This window comes from Triturus cristatus, chromosome 4_2, assembly GCF_964204655.1.
Source record: "Triturus cristatus chromosome 4_2, aTriCri1.1, whole genome shotgun sequence".
Taxonomy (NCBI): Eukaryota; Metazoa; Chordata; class Amphibia; order Caudata; family Salamandridae; genus Triturus; species Triturus cristatus.
In genome coordinates this window covers 184,004,803-184,026,366 of record NC_140586.1, presented here as the reverse complement: position 1 = coordinate 184,026,366, position 21,564 = coordinate 184,004,803, and the positions used below count along the sequence as shown (strand labels likewise).

At 46.3% G+C, this 21,564-nt stretch overlaps 1 protein-coding gene across 1 annotated transcript in view; it reads right to left on the bottom strand.

The window, feature by feature from the left end:
* DDX47 (DEAD-box helicase 47) overlaps positions 1-21,564 on the bottom strand; it is a 215,686-nt gene that overhangs the window by 38,713 nt on the left and 155,409 nt on the right. The window contains exons 8-9 of the mRNA XM_085601034.1: positions 4,544-4,690; positions 2,968-3,105 (exon numbers count right to left, since the gene is read on the bottom strand). Of these exons, the coding sequence (XP_085457160.1) occupies positions 2,968-3,105; positions 4,544-4,690 (285 nt within the window). The remainder of the gene's footprint in view (positions 1-2,967; positions 3,106-4,543; positions 4,691-21,564) is intronic.

Sequence of the window (21,564 nt, the reverse complement as noted above, 5' to 3'; positions counted from 1 at the left end):
AGCCCAGTCTTAGGATCTTTGGACAAAGTCTTTTGTAAAGGGTCTGGTGTAAACAGAGCCAATGGTGTCGAGTCGTCTGTCGGCACCGGTGATTTCGGAACCGGGGGTTTCGATGGTCTGTGTGCGCCATGCTTTTTTGAGGTCTCCGGGTGTTTCGGCGTCGAATGATGTTTCGGCGCCGGAGCATCGGTGCCGACAGATTTGTGTTTGTGTTTGGTCGGCACCGAGTGTCCAGGCTTCGGCACCGGTGGTTTCGGAGTCGAGCTGGATTTTGCAGTCTTCGGTGCCGGATGCTGTTTTTCGGCACCGGGTGTCGGCTGGCTCGATCCCGAGCTGCCATGAGACTTTGGGAGCTTCGACACCGGGCCCGAAGGTGGGGTGATCGAAGTTTTGGTTTTGGTTTTGCCCAGGCCGGCAGGCGAGGGAGTAACCTGAGTCTCTTTGGTTTTCGGCGTGGGGGTAGGAGGGGGCATATTACTCACGGCCCGCTGCGCTGGTGTAATGTCCTCCACGTCGGAGTCGTCGGCCTCGGAAGCGCTGACGACGTCTTCCTCCTGTTCGGTGTGTGTTTGCCCCGAAGCTTCGGCGTCGTCTCCGAAGATGTCCGGTGGAGCTGCGGAGGATGAGTGCGCCATGGTGCGTCGAGCTCTTCGATCTCGGATGGTCTTCTTCGATCGAAAAGACTTGCAGGCGGGGCAGTCTCTAGCCTCGTGTTCCGGAGAGAGGCAAAGGTTACACACCTGATGGAGGTCGGTGTGGGGAAATTTAGACCCACATTTTGGGCACTTTTTGAACGGAGTCCTTTCCATCGGCCGGGACCGGAGTCGCGGAGGGCCCGAAGGCCGGTGTCGATGAACGGGATGGAGAAAGTGCCGCTTCGAGAGATGAAGATGATGAAGGAACTCGAAGAATCGAGGATTTTCCGTCGAGGCTGGAACCGTAGAAGTTCGAAGCCGGAGCACGAAGTATCACATCCGAGCCCGATGGCGGAAAAAAACAATCTGAGGATGGAGCCGAAGCCCATGCGCAGTACGGACCGAAGGAGGAGTCACCAAACTCGTGACTTCCAAAGACTGTCCAAGAAGAAAAACAAACTTCAAACATCCGGGCCCAACACCAGATGGCGATCTATGCTAAGTGTACAATCTGCAGCTCATATGCCTCGAACATACCTTTTTCCTAAAGGTTTCCACTTGTTTGGTCTCCCTATCGGGCAGAATAGTCGGAAATGCATTTGGGTTCCTCGGACCGATAGATGCTTGTATGATCAAGATTTCTGGAGAGTGGGGCTAAGACACAAATGCAGGGTCGACCGGGGCATGGGATGGTATCTCACAATTTGGGAAACTGGGGGTTTGGCTCAGGCCCCTAAGAGAGTATCCATCAACACCTCATTGAAGGGAAGAAGGGGCTCAGTAGATATTTGCATCGGCAGGAGCACTTCAGTCACAACATTGATTTTAACCTCTAAGGTAGGGAGCTGCAGGTCAAGCACTTTGGCTACCCTACACATGACAATTATGTAAGAAGCACTCTTCTCAGAGGCAGGGTCGGGGGGTGAGAAGAGTCTGGACTCCATGAAAATATCAAGGCCGCTGGCTTCTTGAAGGCCATCATACCAATTTTCTTTCTGCTATGGTTGCCCAATCTCATCACCTGCATTATAATTGTTGTCCAAATCTGTAGCAAATGCGGAATTAAAAATAGGTGTTCTTCCCTGTAAAGGTGGTAAGTCAAGTTGGGGAGGTAGCGCTTTGACCGAGATGAGCATGATTAGGAGTCAGAAAGCACAATAGTCACCTCGTCCTCAGTTGGCATCGGCGTCGAGGCTCTAGGGAATAGGAGAATGCGAGTAGTGGGAAGAGGCTAAGTCTTGCTTGGATTTTTTTTTTAATGCTTTTTCTTCGACTTACCCGAAGACTTGGAGTGCGACAACGATCAACCCCGGGAACGACTCTTGCGACTTTAGGACTGGGAATGGGAATGAGACAGATCCTTTGACTTGATCCACTCTTGTTAAGGAGTCTTAGGGTGCTTGGGGACAGTTTTACATCGCAGTGTTGTATGGCCTTTGGGTTCATCAACGTACAGACATTGCAGGCCTTGAAGTTGTGGCTTGACCACAGGCAAGCCTGCTAGGATCTGTCAGACATGTGTTTGTGACAGTCCTTAATGGGCTTAAAACCTGTAGTTTTGGGAGTTTACATTTCCGTAGAGTTTCATAAAGACAAGAGGTAGTTCTGAATCTGCATCTGGTAGCACGAAAAGAAAGGAACAGACGTCAGCACTAGGGAGTGGCGCCTATACAGGCTCTGCACATCATTTACAGAGTGGAACAGCATCAGTGCAGAGCTGCACGAAGCCATCCAAGCAGTGCACAGAGGTACTGCTGAAAAGGCCTCCAAATCCAGTCGGATTCAAGGGGAAATATTTAAAACATAAGGAATCTGTTTATTACAAGTCTTACATCAGAAACCCTTGTTTCTGCTGTGCCTCGGGTCAGGCCAGAGCAGTTTGTGCACTAAAGAAATATTAGTTTTCTACAGTCTTTACCCGCACCACCAGCCTTTCCCTGTATCTCCATATGTGTTAGCAGCAAAGAGCGTCTCATCTGTGCTTCTTTCACTGGATGAACCCTTTGATCAGCCACAAGGAATAAAGGCTGTAGCAGAGCAGCAAGGCGTCCCCACACTGTCGGAACTGTGTGTAATGTCGCTGCTACAGGAATGAGCAACAATATCCACATGGTTATTAGTGCACCACGTGGGGTGTGTGAAAGCCTTTTTGGTTCTTTGTTATAGTGCTCCAGCATCTTTGTGGTTACGTGTGCGCGAATAGCTATGTGAGAGTGCTAGAGTGGGAGTGACCTTCTGGAGTATGTGCGACTGCTTGTCGGGTTCTGAAAAGAGCACTACTTTGGCTGTGATAATTGTGTGGCTCTGAACGTGTTTGTGATGCCACACTCACCTTGGAGTGCGTTGGAATGTCGAAGTTGATGACCACGTCCACGTGGGGAATATCCAGCCCGCGGCTCGCCACGTCTGTTGCCAAAAGGATGGATCTCGTCTTGGCCTTGAATTTATTGAGCGCTCCCAGGCGTTTATTCTGAAAAAAGAAAGCAGGTGATATGTTAGTGTGTATAGACAAGACAGCAATGTTAACTGTAGGGTAGCAAATATCAAAGTGTGGGAACAGACTTGATAAATAGAGCAGTGAATGGAGCCTCATAGGATTGTATACTGGTGACGTGATCAATGGTATATGAATTCAGATAGATATTTACACAGAAATCTATCCAGTAATCGAACTCTACATAAGGTGGATCATAACAGAACGTAATTACTTTGAAGGGGAGCCAGCACTCGGATTACCCCCTGCGGAATTTCAGAGGGTGCCCTGCCATCTCTGCTGAATTCTTGGGAGCTTATGCCTTGAAACTCCATTAACAGGCAAGTCTCTGTCAGTGATGCACCAACCATATCCTTGGATTGGTTGGGAATTCCCCTCATTACATCTCTCCTCATAGATGCAGAAGCATGAGGACGGTCGTCCTCATATGTCCTTATATGGCGTATATTTAGGACCCCCAAAGACAAGCTCTGATGATTATCTTGGAATCTTAGCGATCAGCCCTATGACTACAGATTACAGCTTATTGTGCAGGATCTTAAGTAGTTAGCGTGTAGCAACCCTTGGTATGAACCATGGAACAGACAAACAGTGGGACCTGACCACAAACAAAAAACAAATCACCACCTGCCTGTGTCCTCGGCACAAGTAGCATGCAGTACTAGAGTTGTGCAATATGACAGACTAAGGCATTGGGAGGGCAGGGGCCATTTTGGATCAGTCCTGAGCAATTCAGAGTGGCCAAGGGCAAGACAGAAAGAGCAGAGAGAGGTTACGTTCAAGGAATCTATCCCAACACCAGTATATCTCAGCATGTGCAATTACACAGATGGAGCAAACGTTTTTATAACCCTCACCTCCAGAATAAGATATTGGCCACTCACCAGTAGGTCTGCACAGGCTTCTCATTCTCAACAAAACAGCGTGAAGGTCAGGAGGAGGATACACAAAAGATGCCAACTACTGTTTCAGTCCCACCCACTTCTGGTAAGGCAATGTTACATTCCTTGGGATGGCGCTTAAGAGTACCTTGAATCTTGGCCCATGCTGCAGGGAGCAATTATTTCCTCATTCCTCCTGACCCCACCAATTGCACAGCCCTATCTGTACATTTTACTTCCACATCTGTCTGCCTGGATTAACAAATTCACTATCCTTTATTTTACTAAATTATTATCTTTTATCATCCTCTTAGTTAATCGGTGAGCTTGTCCTGCTTTACACTATATTGCATACCGCTAGATATAAATTTAACGAAAGGAAACAAAAATGACCTACTTATTCCAAACTCAATTAAGTCCTTTAGAAGGATGATCCAATTTCTACAGACCAAGTTTCTATAAACAACTTTACAAGCTACGCACGTAGCCAGACATTACTTTCTGAGGCTCCTGATCCGAAAACCCCTTTGTACCTGTCCCATCTGACCGTGCAGCGGAATGGCAGTGAATCCCAAGTTCCGCAGCACCAATGCTGTCCTCTGGGTGTTGTTGCAGGTGCTGCAAAAGATCATGAAGGAGTTTCCAGCCATCTCGTTGAGGATGTATACCAAGTAACTGTCCTGGTGGGAGAAGCATGAAGAGACACAAGAGGAGTCAGTCTCAGACCTACTGTTGACGTTTATTTTTGGGTGAATAAGGATGGTAGAAACTAGTTACCTACCTGTAGAATAGTTTTGCAGCTTGATCTCTTCTAGATTCACATACTATGGATATATCCCGCCATTTAGTGGTTTGATTTGTGTTTTTTTTTCTTCTTTTCTATTAATGGGTGTGTGTGAAACCAGATCCTTCTAGCTTCAGCTACCACCCCTTTCTGGGAGTGCTAGCTCTCAGAATATTTTCACCTTTCGCCTTGTGATTGTATATGCCAGGTGAATTGGTGTAATTTTATGTGTAGGCTTTTATTGTGGCGAGTGCGCAGGGTCACCTTTTTCCTAGAAAAAGTGGCAGTGCTTGTCGTGTGTTTCACATATGTTGTAGTATATATATTTGTTGGCGCACAATCAAAATATTAATATCTGTATTCTTAAGATTTGTTTATGAATTTATTATTTATTCCTTTATTTATGAACTTTGTAGTTGAATACGTGTGATATAATGAAATGTAACCTGCTATTAGAGATGTGTGTAGCAATCCCCCCGCCCCCTCCCCTTTTGTTATTATGTACTGGTGTACCATTTTGGGTTAAGGAACTGTGTCCTGAGATGTCTTTTTAATCACACCTTTATTTAATAATTGATTTTTTAAGTTTTCTCCTTCACTGGGGAGGAGAGAGGGTTGTATGTAACCCTGGCAGAGTTCAAGCTGCAAAACTATCGTCACAAATAGGTAACAAGTTTCTTTTGCAGCATGGACGTCTTCTAGATTCCCAAAGTATGCATCGATTATGTAGCGGTATTTGCCCATTGTGGAAGAGGGAGTGAATTTTCTGTAGTTCCAACAGAAAACATTATTGTGTGGTTTACCACTTGTTATCTTTGAGAGAACAAGTGTTCTCCACTGTGTGTAAATGATATACACCCCCCCCCCTCCCCCAAGACCCATCCACCCCTAGACCTACCTGGGTATGTGAGCGTGTGTAATCATCTACAGGAGTGACAGTGAAACATTTTCTTTTGTAGTTACCAGTTTGCTGTTAACTGTTTTTATGTGGGAATTCTTCTATTCTCTTGGCCCATACCTTTTTATTTTGGGTAAAGTTGAATTTGGTTATTTTCTTTTGTGTGTGCTCTTTTAATATGATTTATAGTTCTATGCGCGGATTTAGAGGCCCCGGATTTTACTGTTACCAACTACTAGCTTGTTGTTTAGTTGACCAGAGACTGTTTGTAGTTTTGGTGATTTAACAGGCCAACCCTTAATGCTTTGTGTAGATCTGGATTAAGGGGTTACTGGGTGCTTAGCTTATGCTCGCGTACATACATAAAAACAACTAGAGTGGATGCTGCTGACGTGTTGTAGTCAGTCCTTTCCAGGTTTATGATTTTCCTCCAACATGAAAACTATGGTAAGATTGTTAGGTATACATGTGTTTATGCGTAAAACCCAAAGAGGAGCGGTGCTTCACCTTGTTATATGGTCAATGTTTCTGTATAGTAAGCTAGTGTTAGTTGATATCGGGGAACCTTAGTCTGTGTACACACAACTTTATTTATATACCACTGATGTCTATGCATATGAGTATCCAGGCATGTATATTTATTGTGAATATGTTTACAATCTGGTAATAAAGGCCCCCCCATGCCCGTTTTGGGTCACCACCGCCCTGCCCGTTAAGCGAGTATGGAAGGTCTTCACTGCTTGGAAGAAGTCTTGAATTGTAGTAGATGTATATGCTTTACAGCCTCTGTGGGGCCCCTGAGTTTCTGGATTGTTGATGAATGCGCCTAATTCAGTGGGATGCATCTCTCGATATAGTTATAATGGGAGTTGGGTATTTGTGAAATACCGATCTGAAGTGCATGTGTATATTTGATTCTGGCTTCTGTGCCAGCATAAGTCAATTTTGAAAAACAGTTTATGTTGTGTGGTGAAATGATGGTTAAGAAATTAGCAACACCCGCAAACTGGGTTACCCTTAATCTTCCTGTGCGCCATGGGCTTTGGAGCCATTATTTGCAATAGTATGTTCTGTCCTGACTCTGTATGCATGTATTAACTTGCCGTGCATTCTGCAAGGTTCACTTTGTAATCTTTCAATGGGTTTACATAGGTGTATATGTGTTGTAACGAAAAGGCAAACTGAGTTTGCATGTTATTGCCCAGAATAGAGTACGTTGAGCAGCAGGCCCTGGTCGTAGGGCCAGATGTTGTAAGGGACCCTAAAGTATGGCACCAGTCAGAGTTACCTTGACATGTAATATGCTTTGAGGTGATTACTATTCACTGTGTTTTTAGGCGCGCTCCAGATGCGGGCATTTTATCTAGAAAGGAATATGCTACTTACCAGTATGCATCTGTTCTTGGCATGTAGAGCTGCAGAGCCACACACTTGGGATAAGATCGCCATCTGGTGTTGGGCTCGGATGATTGCAGGTTGTTGTTGTCTTCGGAAGAAGCCTTTTGGTCACGAGATAGGTGACTCCTCCTCTGGACAACAGTGCGCATGGGCATCCACTCCATCCTCAGATTGTTTTTCGCCATGATGGGAAATGATGGAGTGTATAAGAATAAAGAGAAAGGATGTCCATGTGTAGTGTCTAATTAAGACAATGCTGGAACAGATACAGGTCCCGGGGAGGCGGGTGGGCGTGTGTGGCTCTGCAGCTCTACATGCCAAGAACAGATGCATACTGGGAAGTAGCATATGCCGTTCGAGGCATATGAGCTGCAGATCACACACTTAGGATAGACTATATAGCAGTGTCTCCCCTAGCGGTGGTCACCTGTATCCGTTGCAGCAGTTTGGAATAGAGTTTTTAAGGACAGCTTGGCCTACTGAAGCTTGTTGTTTGGATTGCACAACAACACAGTAATGTTTAGTGAAGGTGTGCGTGGTAGACCATGTGGCTGCTTTGCAAATACCTTCTAAGGGAATGTTCCCTAAGAATGCCATGGAAGCCCCTATTTTACGCGTGGAGTGCGCCCTAGGGGGAACTGTAAGAGTGCGTTTAGCTTTTTGGCTACATATTCGGATACATTTAACTATCCACCTGGCTATACCTGATTTGGAAATGGGGTTGCCTTTATGTGGTGGAGTGAAAGCAACAAACAGCTGTTTGGTTTTGCGAAAAGGTTTGGTTCTGTCGATGTAATAAAGCAAGGCTCTTTTAACATCTAAGGTATGAAGGGCCCTCTCAGCTACTGAGTCTGGATTAGGGAAGAAGACTGGCAGCTCGACTGATTGGTTAAGATGGAAAGGGGAAATGACTTTAGGGAGGAATTTCGGGTTTGTCCTAAGAACCACTTTGTTACGAAGTAGTTGTAGGAATGGTTCTTCAAGAGTTAAGGCTTGTATTTCACTTACCCTTCGCAGGGATGTGATTGCGATAAGGAAAGCCACTTTCCATGTTAGGAACTGCAGTTCGCATTTATGCATAGGTTCAAATGGAGGACCCATGAGCCTTGTTAGAACAATATTGAGATTCCACACTGGGGAAGGTGGTAATCTTGGAGGAATAATCCTTTTAAGACCTTCCATAAAGGCTTTGATGGCTGGTACCTTAAAGAGGGACAGGTGTTGTCTATTTTGTAAGTAGGCTGCTAAGGCCGCTAGGTGTAGACGTATGGAGGAATACGCTAAATTGCATCTTTGCAAGTGTAGTAAATAGCAAATAATGTTTTGGATGGAAGCATCCAGTGGACGTATATCATTGTTAGCGCAGTAAATGGCAAATCTTTTCCATTTTGCAGCATAACACGCCCTAGTAGTAGGTCTTCTAGCTTCTTTTATGATATTCATACAGTCTGGTGGGAGGTTGAGGTAACCGAACTCTAAGACTTCAGGAGCCAGATTGCCAAGTTCAGTGTCTGTGGATCTGGGTGTCTGATTTCTCCACGGTTCTGGGTTAATAGAGCTGGGGAGAGGCGCAATTTTTGATGTGGAACTAGCGATAGTTCCAGAAGTGTGGTGAACCAGGGTTGACGTGCCCAAGTGGGAGCTACTAGGATCAGTTTTAGCGACTGTTGTTTGAGCTTGCGTACCACAAATGGAATGAGTGGGAGAGGCGGAAAAGCGTATGCAAATCTGCCTGACCAGTTCATCCATATTGCATTGCCCTTCGACTGTGGGTGTGGAAACCTGGCGGCGAAGGTTGGGAATTTTGCGTTTTCGTGAGTGGCGAACAGGTCTATGTCTGGTTGGCCCCATTTTTGGAAGAATGGGAATAGGACTTTGGGGTGTAATTCCCATTCGTGGATTTGCTGTGTCTGGCGACTTAGGAGATCGGCAACCTGGTTGTGAACCCCTGGAAGGTGTTCCACTAGCAGGTAGATGTTTTGGGGAATTGCCCATCTCCAGATGTTCTGTGCGAGTTGGGACAGTTGGAGAGAATGTGTCCCCCTCTGCTTTTGTATGCAATACATTGTCGTCATGTTGTCTGTACGGATGAGGACAGTTTTGTTCTTTAGATGTACTTGAAAGGATTTCAGTGCTAGGAACACTGCTAGAAGTTCTAGGTGATTGATATGGAGCAGTTTTTGTTGAGTGGTCCATCTGCCCTGAGTGGTGTGTTGAAGGAGGTGGGCTCCCCACCCCGTGAGAGATGCGCCGGTGGTCAGCACTACTTGTGGAAGAGGCTCTAAGAACGGTCGCCCTTTGGACAGGTTGATGGTGTTCCACCATTTCAGTGAACGAAGTGAGCGACTGTCCACCAACACCAGATCGGTAAGTTGTCCGTGAGCCTGGTTCCACTGTTGTGCTAGACATTCTTGCAAGGGACGCATTTGAAGTCGTGCGTGGGGTACGATGGAGATGCACGACGCCATCATGCCTAACAGTTGCATAAACACTCTTGCTGGAAGAGAGTGTTGAGTTTGAAATTTTAAGATGAGGTTTTGTGTGTTGGCTATCCTGGCTGTGCTGGGATAAGCTATGGCCTTGGACGTATTTATGGTGGCTCCCAGATATTGATGTATGTGGGAGGGTTGCAGTTGAGAGTTGGGATAGTTGATGGTAAATCCCAAGTCGTGTAGGGTTTGAATAGTGCGGTGAGTGTGGAGAACGCATTTGTCGAGAGTATTGGCTATTATGAGCCAATCGTCGAGATAGGGGAAGACATGGATTTGTTGTCTCCTGAGATGCGCTGCCACTACTGCTAAGCATTTGGTGAATACCCTGGGTGCAGTTGTTACTCCGAATGGGAGGACTGTAAACTGATAATGCTGCCCGTCTACCACAAATCGTAGATACTTCCTGTGAGCGGGATGCATAGGGATGTGAAAGTATGCGTCCTTGAGGTCCAATGTGGCAAGGAAGTCGCCTTGTTGAAGTAGTGGGAGGACTTGTTGGAGAGTGATCATATGGAAGTGATCTGAGTGTATGTACTGGTTTAGTAGTCTGAGGTCGAGTATGGGTCTTAAAGTCTCGTCCTTTTTGGGAATGAGGAAGTATAGAGAATATACTCCTGTACCCGGATGTTGGAGTGGAACTGGCTCTATTGCGTGTTTTTGAAGCAAGGACCGAATTTCCTGTTTGAGGAGTGTAAGATGGTGTGGTGACATTGGACGGTGTTTGGGTGGTATGTGTGGGGGTGGTGTTTGGGAGTTCGATGCAGTAGCCAAACTGGATAATTTGTCTTACCCACTTGTCTGTTGTGATGGAATTCCAGACAGGTAGGAACTGTTGGGAGTCTTCCCCCGACTGGAGTGGAATGGTCTGGGGGGAGTGGGGGCAAGTCACTGTTTAGTGGCTGGAGAGGTGCGGGTGTTGGTGTTGCCCCGTCCGCGGCCCTTGGTATTGTTTCCCCTATATCCTCCTCTAAAATATCCTCTGTTAGGGGATGTTTGTGCGGAGGTTTTGAAAGTGGAAGAGGTGTCTGTTCCCACCTTTTTGGAGGCTCCCCTGTAAAAGGAGCGTCGAAAGGAGCCTCGGGGTTGTGGAGACTGTAATGCTCCCATAGATTTGGCAGTCTCGTTATCTTTCTTCATCTTCTCTAGTGCAGTGTCGACTGCGGGTCCAAATAGTTGCTCCTGATTGAATGGTTGAGCAAGAATGGTGGTTTGTACTTCTGGGTTAAAGCTGGAAATACGTAGCCATGCGTGGCGTCTAAGTAATACGCTTGTGTTGACCGCCCTAGAGGCGGTGTCCGCTGCGTCTAGTGCACATTTGATTGAGGCATTAGATATTAGCTTTCCCTCTTGGATGAGGTCATTGGCCTGGGATTTGTACTGATCAGGCAGATGTTGTAAAAGATCTTCTAACTGATCATAATGAGGCCTATCATATCGGGCCAATAGGGCTTGTGTGTTGGCAATACGCCAGTGGTTAGCAGCTTGTGCGGCAACCCTTTTGCCCGAGGCCTCTAAAAGCTTGGACTCTTTGTCTGGGGGCGGTGTCTCCTGTTTGGGAGTTAGCCCGCTTTCTTGCGTTTGACACGACTAAAGAGTCTAGAGGGAGCTGCGCCTTAATGTACGCGGGATCCTGTGGGGCCGGTCTATATTTTTTTTCAATTCGGGGGTTAAGAACCCTAGCTCTAACAAGGTCTTTAAAAACCTCAGTGGCGTGTTTTATCACTCCCTTAATCATGGGCAAGATCTGAACTGATTTTTGCGACTGCTCAAATGTGTAGAGGAGAAAGTCCTCTTCAGGTGTATCGGAGTGCATGGTGACGCCATGGAACAGTGCCGCCCTGTTTATGAGCTGTCCAAACCCTAAATGGTCATCAGGAGGGGAGGGTTTGGAGGGGTATGTAGTGGGATCAGGAATATCAGGTAAAGGGTAAGCTCAGGAATATCAGGTAAAGGGTAAGCCCAGTCATCTAAGGGTGCCGTATCCGGGAGTGTGAACGGAACATTAGGATCAGTAGGATCATTAAGGTCATCCGGGTCTCCCCCTCCCCCTAAATCATCATCATCATCATCATCATCATCATCCTGCGGAGGTGGTGTATGTGAAGGAGATGGTAGAGGAGAAGGAGGTGGGGGCAGAGGGGGTGGGATGAGTGGTAATATAGGAGAGGAAGGACGAATGTGTGAGGTGGCAAAGTCCTTCTTTACGGGAGCTGGAGGAGGTGTTGTGTCCAGCTTCCTTTTCTTGTATGGCACAGCGGTGACATGTCTGTTTTTTGGTTTGATATAAATCCTTTTTTGCGTGGGATCCGGGCGAAAAAGTTCTTCATTGTCCGAAAGTGGCTTTGGCGCCGACTTTTTCGGTTCCGATCTGTGTTTTGGGTGATCGGTAGAGTCTTTGTGGACTTTTTTCGGTACCGAGGTGGTTTCGGTGCCGAAGAACGTTTCGTGCTGGTGGAGACTTCGGTGCCGAAGAACGTTTCGTGCCGGTGGAGACTTCGGTGCCGAAGAACGTTTTGGTGCCGGTGGAGATTTCGGCCTCGATGGTCTCGGAGCCTGCTTTGGTGCCGAGAAGGGTTGAGTCTTCGGTGCCGAAGGTATTGTGGGCACAATAACATGAGGATTGCTCGAGCCCGAGCCACCTGCAGGCTTATATTTCTTCGGAGCCGGGCCCGAGGGCGGGGCTTCTGAAGACGATTTTCGGTCGCGACTGGGGCCAGCTGGCGGAGTCTTGACCAATGTCTTTTTTGGGGGGGTTGGGGTAGGGGCACTGGTACTCACTCGTTGCCCCGGAGTGATGAGGTCATCAGAATCGTCCGCTTCGGATACGATTTGGAGGTCTTCGGAGTCGTCTTCCGGGACATCCTGGGCAAAGATGTCCTCTGGTTCTGGAGCTGGTCTGGCCATGATATGGCGTAGAGCTCTTCGGTCCCGGAGGGTTTTCTTGGAACGGAATGTGGCGCAGGCTGGACAGTTGGATTCGTTATGTTCCGGCGAGAGGCACAGGTTGCAGACCTCGTGGTGGTCACTGTGGGGGAACTTTGCTCCACATTGGGGGCATTTTTTAAAAGGTGTCCTTTCCATGAGCCGTATCCGGAACCGGTCCGATTGGATTTCGACGTCGAGTTGTAAAGGTTGTTTGGTTTCGAAAGCTGGATTTCAGAAGTTTTCAGCCGGAGTGGAAAAGTTCATCCGAACCCAATGGCGGAAAAAAACAATCTGAGGATGAAGTGGATGCCCATGCGCACTGTTGTCCAGTGGAGGAGTCACCTATCTCGTGACCAAAAGGCTTCTTCCGAAGACAACAACAACCTGCAATCATCCGAGCCCAACACCAGATGGCGATCTTATCCTAAGTGTGTGATCTGCAGCTCATATGCCTCGAACATACATTTATTCGCCATCAGGAAAGAAATATCTCGGCAGAACTCAATAACGATTTTATAGTCTTATATGGACTGTTACCCTTCTGAGGGATTACTTTCTTAGAGACAACAATCATTTCCCCTGAGGGATGACACTCACACCTTCGAATTTGAAGACGCAAATCTAAATATTCCATACGCAAAAACTGAATCATGAATAGTTTGCCTCAGTTAAAAATCATATGGAATGGTTTATATCCATCTAGTTACTAATACGCCCTGAAGAACTTCCTGTGGTAAAGGGAACGAAATGCGTTGGCTGTCTGCTGGTTCTTAAATAAAGGAAGAAAAAAATTGTTTTGCAATATATGTACTAATTGGGACTTAACTCGGAGTGCACCTCCCGTTATGTAAAATACTATTCACTGTGTGCGTGCATGTGTTTTATGGGGTGTGATCCCACCACATTTTTTGTGGTGTATTTACAAGTTGCGGTCAACCCCGGTTGCTAGCCCTCTGTGGCACATTTGGAGGTTGCGGTGACACCCCTTTGAAGAGTCGCCAGCCCTAATATGGTGTGAAGATCAGTCTCCCTGAAAAGAGCTGAGTTGCACTTTATTTTGGGTCGCCGCGCCCCATTTTGGTCAAGATCAGTTTCCCCTGTTTAAGCCATCTAGCTTTCTTTTTCTTTTCCCCGTGTGAACGATCATAATGGTTGGTTTGCCACGCCCAACCATGTGGTTGAGAATAGTCTTCTTTACCAAAGCTGACTAGCCCCATGTCTGTAGTGATAAACACTTTGTTTGGTAATAAATTAGCAAAGTAGAGCCTTGCATGTTTACTTTGTGTTGTAGAGGCAGGCTCCCTTGGTAAGAAAAGGTGCAGTGTGACCTTTGTGGGTGTGATCTGTAGGGTTCTGCAAGTCTGATCCATCCCCTCACTAGAAGTTTACTGAATTTTTGTATAAGGATAGTGTATGGTTTTGCTGTGCAAGCTTTTATCCCTGAAAGAAAGGTGTAAACAGGGTTGCAAACAACGTTAGTAGTAAGTGTTATTACCCCCATAAACGTTACCTGCTGTACATATGGATGTGTAAAGGCAGACAGTTATTTTATGTCCTCCTTCTGTGTAACTGCATATATGAAAAAACATCCATGTATGCCTTGGAAGCTGTGATTGCCTACCGTAATGAACTTGGGTATAATGTGGCGTGCAACTGGTAAAGATGTATCCATCTTTATCTAGGCATTGTTGTTGCTTTCTTTGGTGTCCCCATTTAAGAGTCCTGAATTTTCCCTATAGTTCACCTTAATACTGGTTTTGTGTTGGGAAGAGAAAATAAGGAACGGTTTCTTACCTATAACTCCTGTTCTCTCGTAGGGGTATTTCCATGATAAGTCATAAGCCCATGTGCGGGGACCCAGGAGCACTTCTTTAGATTAATCATCTTAAGTGGATAGGCCTGCAAATACACTGAAGAGATAGAAAGACAATAATGCAGCCTAAATACATAGGCTACACTGGCCGCATCCTCATCAGGAATGGAGAAAAAGTAGCCAGCATACTAAATTTGTGTAGTTTTAGTAGTATTAAACACACAGAATAATCTCCTTCACAAAATCCCTTTTTTTCATAATAGAGTTGAAAGGAAAGGACAGAGTAGCCCCATAGGCTGCCATTATATGTCTTTGAAAATAGACGCTGTGCCTTTAAGAACCCAGAGACCACCAGTATCCCATCATGCACAGCCAGTGGCAGTTACTTCAGTTCTTTTTGAGGGCGATGAGAAGAGAATGCATGTAGTATGATATGGATCCCTGTGTCTATTCCATCTGGAAAGGAGGAAGGGTTGCTTATGACTTATCATGGAAGCACCCCTACGAGAGAACAGGAGTTACAGGTAAGAAACCGTTCCTTCTCTCATAGGGGATTTCCAAGTATAGTCATAAGCACTTGAAAAGATTAGCAAGCCCATCTCTGTACAAAAGCGGTGGAAGAGACAGAGAAATGTAGATTTAAGCAAACCGGTTCCGAAAGGAAGCCTGCCCCACTTGAGCATCTGCCTTGGCATCAGAACGCAGACAGTAGTGCTTAGTGTAAGGATGAACTGATTTCCAGGTAGCAGCCTTACAAATCTCTGCAACTGGAATATTACGAAGCAAGGCCGCAGTAGCTGCGTTCTCTCTAGACGAGTGAGCTTTAGGCTTACTAGCTAAGGATTTATTAGCTTTTTGGGAACAGAGAAGGATGCAGGAAACAATCCATCTAGAGATGGACTGCTTAGAAGTCGCCAGACCAGTACGGCGGGAACCACAGTTTACAAATAACTGGTCAGATCTCCGTAGATTCTTAGTTTTATCTAAAGAGAATTTTAAATCTAGTCTTACATCCAGGGAATGAAGAGATCTCTCCGCTGAAGTAGAAGGATGCTGGAAAAAAGTAGGCAAGGAGATTGTCTGGTTCACATGAAAATCCGAAACACCTTAGGGAGGAACTTCGGATGGGTCCTCATAACCACTTTAGATGCATGAAAAACTGTGTATGGTTCTTAACAGCATAGTGCCTAGAGTTCGATAACCCTGCGGGCGGAAGTAATATCCACAAGGAAAGCCGTCTTCCAAGACAGATGCTGAAGAGAAGATTTATGTATATGCTCAAAAGGTTCATGCATAAGACGAGAAAGTACCACATTAAGCTCCCAGGGAGGAGGAAGACTCTTAATGGGCGGGAAAAACTTCTTCAAACCCTCCAGGAAATCTTTAATGACAGGAATTCTGAAAAATGAAGTTTGTGAAGGGCATTTCCTGTAGGCAGTAAGGGCTGCCAGGTGAATCTTAATGGAAGAAAATTGAAGACCAGATTGTACCAGAAGAAACAAATATGGTAGGATGACATCTTCCTGGCAAGAGGTAGGATTCTCAGTGTTTGAGGAGCACCAAATACAGAATCTCTTCCATTTGTGAGCATAGGCGGATCTCGTGAATGGCCGCTTAGCTTCTTTGAGGATGTCCATGCAGCTTTGTGGTAAGTTCAAGTGTCCATATTGAACTATCTCAGGAGCCATGCTGCCAAATTCAAAGAGGAGAGGTTGGGGTGCACCATCTAGCCTTAGAACTTAGTTAGTAGATCTGATCGGCAAGGAAGCCTGAGATGTAGATGGATAGACCAGTAAAGGAGGTCAGTGAACCACCATTGACGTGGCCACTCACGGGCTATGAGAATCATTGTGGTCCGCAACTGTGCCAGCTTGATGAGGACTGCCGGGATTAGGGGAACTGGAGGAAAGGCGTAGAGAAATCTGCTTGACCAGTTGATCCATAGGGCATTCCCCAACGTTCCCGGTTGGTGGTGCCTTGATGCAAAGTTTTGGCATTTGCTGTTTTCTGCGGTGGCGAATAAGTCGACCTCCAGAGTACCCCATATTTCGTGGACCATGTCGTTGTATAAGACCCACTCGTGGTTTTCCTGGAGGAGTCTGCTTACAGAGTTGGCCTGAGCATTTTGAACACCTGGGAGGAGAGTTGCTGTTATGGTCAAGTTTCTGGCCAGAAGCCACTTCCAGATCGTCTGGGCTTCCGGAGACAAAGGTCTGGACCTCGAGCATCCCTGCTTGTAGAGGTAGTACATTGTTGTTGTATTGTCTGTCTGTACAAGCAGGGAGTTGGAGTTGAATGATGGACGAAAGGCTTCCAACGCCATGTGACCTGCTCGTAGCTCTAGGAGATTGATGTGATAAGTATATTCCTTGTGTGACGTTTGCCCTGGATTTGAAGTTGACCTGTATGGGCTCCTCATCCCAGGAGAGAGGCATCCGTGACTATGGTCTGAAGAGACATCTGCTTGTGAAATGGGATCCCTCGTAGGAGATTGGTGAGATAGCACCACTATTTTATGGACCGAAGGGCGTGTTGAGACAGTTGAATCAGGTCTTCACAGTCTCCTGTTCGTTGATCCCATTGATCTTCGAGACATCCCTGCAGAGGTCTCATGTGGAGACGTGCATTCGGAGTGAGGAATATACAGGATGCCATCGAACCCAGAAGCAGGGATACCTTTCTCAAAGTCGGGCGAGACAGTGCCATTAGAGCCTGAGCCTTCCGAATGATTGATAAGCGGCTCTCCTTCGAAGGACACACGTTTGCCATGCGAGTATCAATGGAAGCTCCCAGATATTTCAGGCATTGTAGGGAAACCAAAATGGATTTCGCCTGGTTGATATGAAGATCCAGCCGAAGGAGAAGATCGGAAGTCCAATTGCAATGCAGCTGAGCTTCCTGAGCCGTGGATGCCTTGATTAGCCAATCGTCTCGATAGGGGTAGACAAACACTGCGTTTCCTCGGATACGCAGCCACCACCGCCATGCATTTGGAGAAAGTCCTGGGTACTGACATCAGGCCGTATGAGAGCACACAGTATTGGTAGTGGTTGTTCCCCACTGTGAACCTCAAGAATTTGCGATGCTTCTCTATGATGCGAATATGGAATTATGCATCTTGAAGGTCAATTGCGCATAACCAATCTCCTTGTAACTGTGGGTAGATTTGGTGAAATGCTAGCATTCTGAACCGCTCTCTCAGAATCCACTTGTTGGCCATCCTTAGATCGAGAATGAGTCTGACCTCGTACTGGTCTTTCTTTCGGACAAGAATCAGGAGTATAGCCACCTGCCTCTCTGTAAGGGAGGAACGGATTTCACTGCCTGTTTCTGTAAGAGAATGTCCACTTCCAGTTGTAATTGGCGCAATAGAAACTTGGATTGTTTTGGAGGTATTGACTGTGGAGGGCTAATAAACCTGAGCAAGTATCCTATGCGAACAATATTCAGCACCCAATCGTCTTGCGTTATTTTTTTGCCACTCTGTCAGGTAATGTCGGATACTTCCGCCTACCGGAGCGGGTAACGGAAGAGGGGGGAAGACGGGCTTCAGGGTATTGCCCCAACTGGCATCTTGCCTCCTTGAGGGGGCTGCTGCCCGATCTTCCTTTTGTTTGTTTTCTCTGGTACAGCTGGTAGGAACATTGGTACTGTGATTGAGTACCTGGCTGGCGGCCCGATACCATCGAGGGGTTTGAACCCTCTATGTAGAGTATCGTCGTTGAAACAAATGGAAAGATTTGCCCCTGCTCCTTAGGCCTATCCAGGCCTACCGCTGTTAGCGTCTCCATTTCGACTTTAATCCTGGCCATCTCCTCATCGGCGTGAGTGCCGAAAAGAGTCATACCTGAAAACGAGAGATTCAGAATGCGTTGCTGCGATTCGTGCTTAAGTGACGTAAGGCGTAACCATGAATGCCGCCGTTATGCCAAGCCATGGCAATACTCATGTGCAGCAAGGAGGGACTTGTCTGCTGCTGCACTTCTAATTTGATTAGAAACCATCAAACTCTCTGCAAGTATCTCATTAAAATCCTCTCTCTCGTTTTTAAGGAGGTAGTCAGCAAACTGTTGCAGCGATTCACACAGTGCCCTGTCATATCTCCCTAACAAGGCTGTGGTGCTAGCGGCTTTCATGAAAGTCGCTGCTGTGTTGCAAACTTTCCTCTCCGCTTTCTTTATCTGGTGGTACTGTCGAAGTTGGAGCTGTGGCATGTTGCTTCATGGCAGCCACAACAACTACAGAGTCCGGAGTAGGGTCTATCCTAAGGAAAGCAGGAGGATCCTCCGGAGGCCGGTATTTTTTCTGCAGCCTGGAAGGAGCAGACCTAATCGTAGAGGGTGTTAAGAAAAGCTCCATCGCTGGTTCCAACAGTCTGGCACCAGAGTGAAAAAAGCACATGACACCTGTTTTTGTTGCAAAGTCTCAAATATGAAGGAAGTAGTAGGTGTAGGAAAGGAGACTGGAATGTTCAACTTTGAAGCACCCCTCACTAAAACCTCTTGGAACGTTGAGATGTCATCAAGTGGAGAGATCCATGGGGGAGGCGAATACGTCAGTGTAGGTGAATATCTACCAGTACTTGACAAGGAAGTGTCTCTAGTATGTCTAGAAGGAGATCTCAGTCTATGATGACGATGACGTGAAAAAGTAGAGGATCTAGGACTACGAGAACGATGCCTCATGTGGGATCTAGACCTCGGTCTTCGTGGTGAAGATAGCGGAGGAGGAGGCACTGTAGGAGGAGGCGGTGGAGGAGGAGGAGATCGTGGTTCCACATTTGGAGACTGCTGAAGAGATGCTGGGAAAGAAGAGAGCCTAGACGGAGGATAGGTTTGTGAATAATCAGAATCTGACGTGTTAATACGTCTCCTCTTCTTACGCACCTCCTGTAATTTTGAAGATGGTGACAAAGTTCCTGAGGAGGTTCTTTGACTCTCTCTTGGCGTTGATCTACTCGTCGACGGTGACCTTCGACATCACCCTCGAAGGAGGATCTCGCTTCTGCATAGAGTGACGCACTCTCGGTGTAGATCGACAGTGGGAGTGTGCAGGTGATAGACGGTGATGGCTCAACATCGATCGACTATAATGACTCGAGGTTGAGCGACTTTGCCGGTGAGACAAGTTTCGACAGCGACCGATGAGGTGTCACCGTCGGCAGCCGACTTCCTGACGCCAACTGAGGTGGTATCGTCGCCGGCTTCGAAATCGACGATCTTTTTCTCAATGTTGAACAATTACATTGTTTGGACCCAGAGCACTGGGTCGACGGCAAACAGGTCGGCTCTGTACCTCCTCTCGTCATCGTCCTCGACCGGGACCGATGCAGTTTTTCAACCCTTCTTCTACTGGGAAGCCCCCCCAGAGGCTGAAGACAGAGCCCTGGTAGATGAATGACCCTCTCCTCACCCTGGAGTCCCACCTGAAGACTTGATCTGTTTACTTCTCTATTCTGCTCACTGAAGCCGGATTTTCTCTGTCACAAAGAGTACGTTTTGAGAAGGTTTGCAGATGGAACAAGCATTACAAATATGAGAAGCTGGAAGACAAATTATGCACACTCTGTGAGGATCGGTCTTGGCCTTCTTCCACAGTCTGGGCACATATCAAAAAGAGATGGCATTTTTGAGTGAAAAACTGCAAAGTTTGTCAGAAAAAAACGAAACACGAAGAGGAAGACCAAAGACATTGAGTGAAGCATTTAAATGCTAAATTCAGAAGTGAATTTTGAAGAGAAACACCAAATTGGTAGAGCTCAATGCTCCAGTGTCCTGAAAGCAGGAGCCGGAAAAAAAGAACAGAAGCCAATGGCTGTGCATGATGGGATACTGGTGGCCTCTGGGATCTTCAAGGCACAGAGTCTATTTTCAAAGACATATAATAGCGGCCTATGGGGCTACTCTGTCCTTTCAACTATCATGAAAAAAAGGGATTATGTGAAAGAGAATATTCTGTGTGTTTAATACTACTAAAAACCACACAAATTTAGTATACTGGCTACCTTTTTCTCAATTGCCGATGAGGATGCGCCCAGTGTAGCCTATGTATTTAGGCTGCATTACTGTCTTTCTATCTCTTAAGTGTCTTTGCAGGACTTCCTGAAGAAAGGCTAAAAAAAAAAAATCCACTTCAGAAGATATATCAAAGAAGTGCTCCGGGACCCTGCACATGGGCGGGACTATTCAAGTGCTTATGACTATACATGGAAATCCCCTACGAGAGAACCCTCCTGTTAACCAGATTTTCCCCTGGGTGTACATATCAAAGAAATCCAAACTGTGCTTGCCTACAGCAATTAAATTAGGCATATTGCAGTGTGGAACTGGTAAGGATGGCTTTATTTGTATATAGGCATTATTTTAGTATGGTTAGTGGTGACATTTTGTCCTAATGGGAGAAGAAACGACCACTCCTGTTATTACCCAGAATTTTCCCTGGGTGAACCTATGATTTGTAGAAGGCTATATGTGTGTGTGTGCTTGTAAACATCTGTGGCCCATGTACGTATGGGGGTGCGAAGAAGCCCCTGTCTTTGTACCAGTAATCACGGGTTGTTAGGTGATTTCTTGTAATGCTTATTGTACAGTAGGTTACTGTACATAAAGGATACCAATACCACTGGTTTAAAGAGTCTTTGTGGTTTGATTGAATGAGCCACCCATCTGCTTGCATTATTACTTGCCTTATGAACTTTTGTTCACCTATTGCATGCGCTATGTACTATGCAGCAAATTATTTTACTGAGTTGTTGCAGTAACTGGTAACTGTTACAATTGCCAATATATTAGTGCGTTCTTTAGGCACATATGTTCTTTTACTGTGAGTGCTACAGGTTATCTTGTATAACTATGTGGAAATAAACACTTATGTGCATGCACGGTATACTTGTAGGTTAAAAGTATTAGTCCCAAGTTGCCTTTGAGAAGCCAAAGCTAAACAGAATAATGCAGTGCTCTCGTTCTTTTTCTGGAGCGGTCATTCTGGCCTCCTGTCCTTGGTTCAAGGGCAGCTAAGTTATGCTCTTTCTGGAAATAAGCAGATGATTTATGAGATATTTGCACTGGACTTGAAAGCAAATGTATGGTGTCTTTTATCCCTTGCTGGAGACTTCCCAATGTGGAGCACCCATGTTTGTCCGACATGAAAGTAAGTTTTACGATCTTCACAGCCGCTTGCCATAGCCTTCCTGATGTGCTCTATATGGGCAGCATGGAATGTGTGCCTACATGTTTGATGCCCTT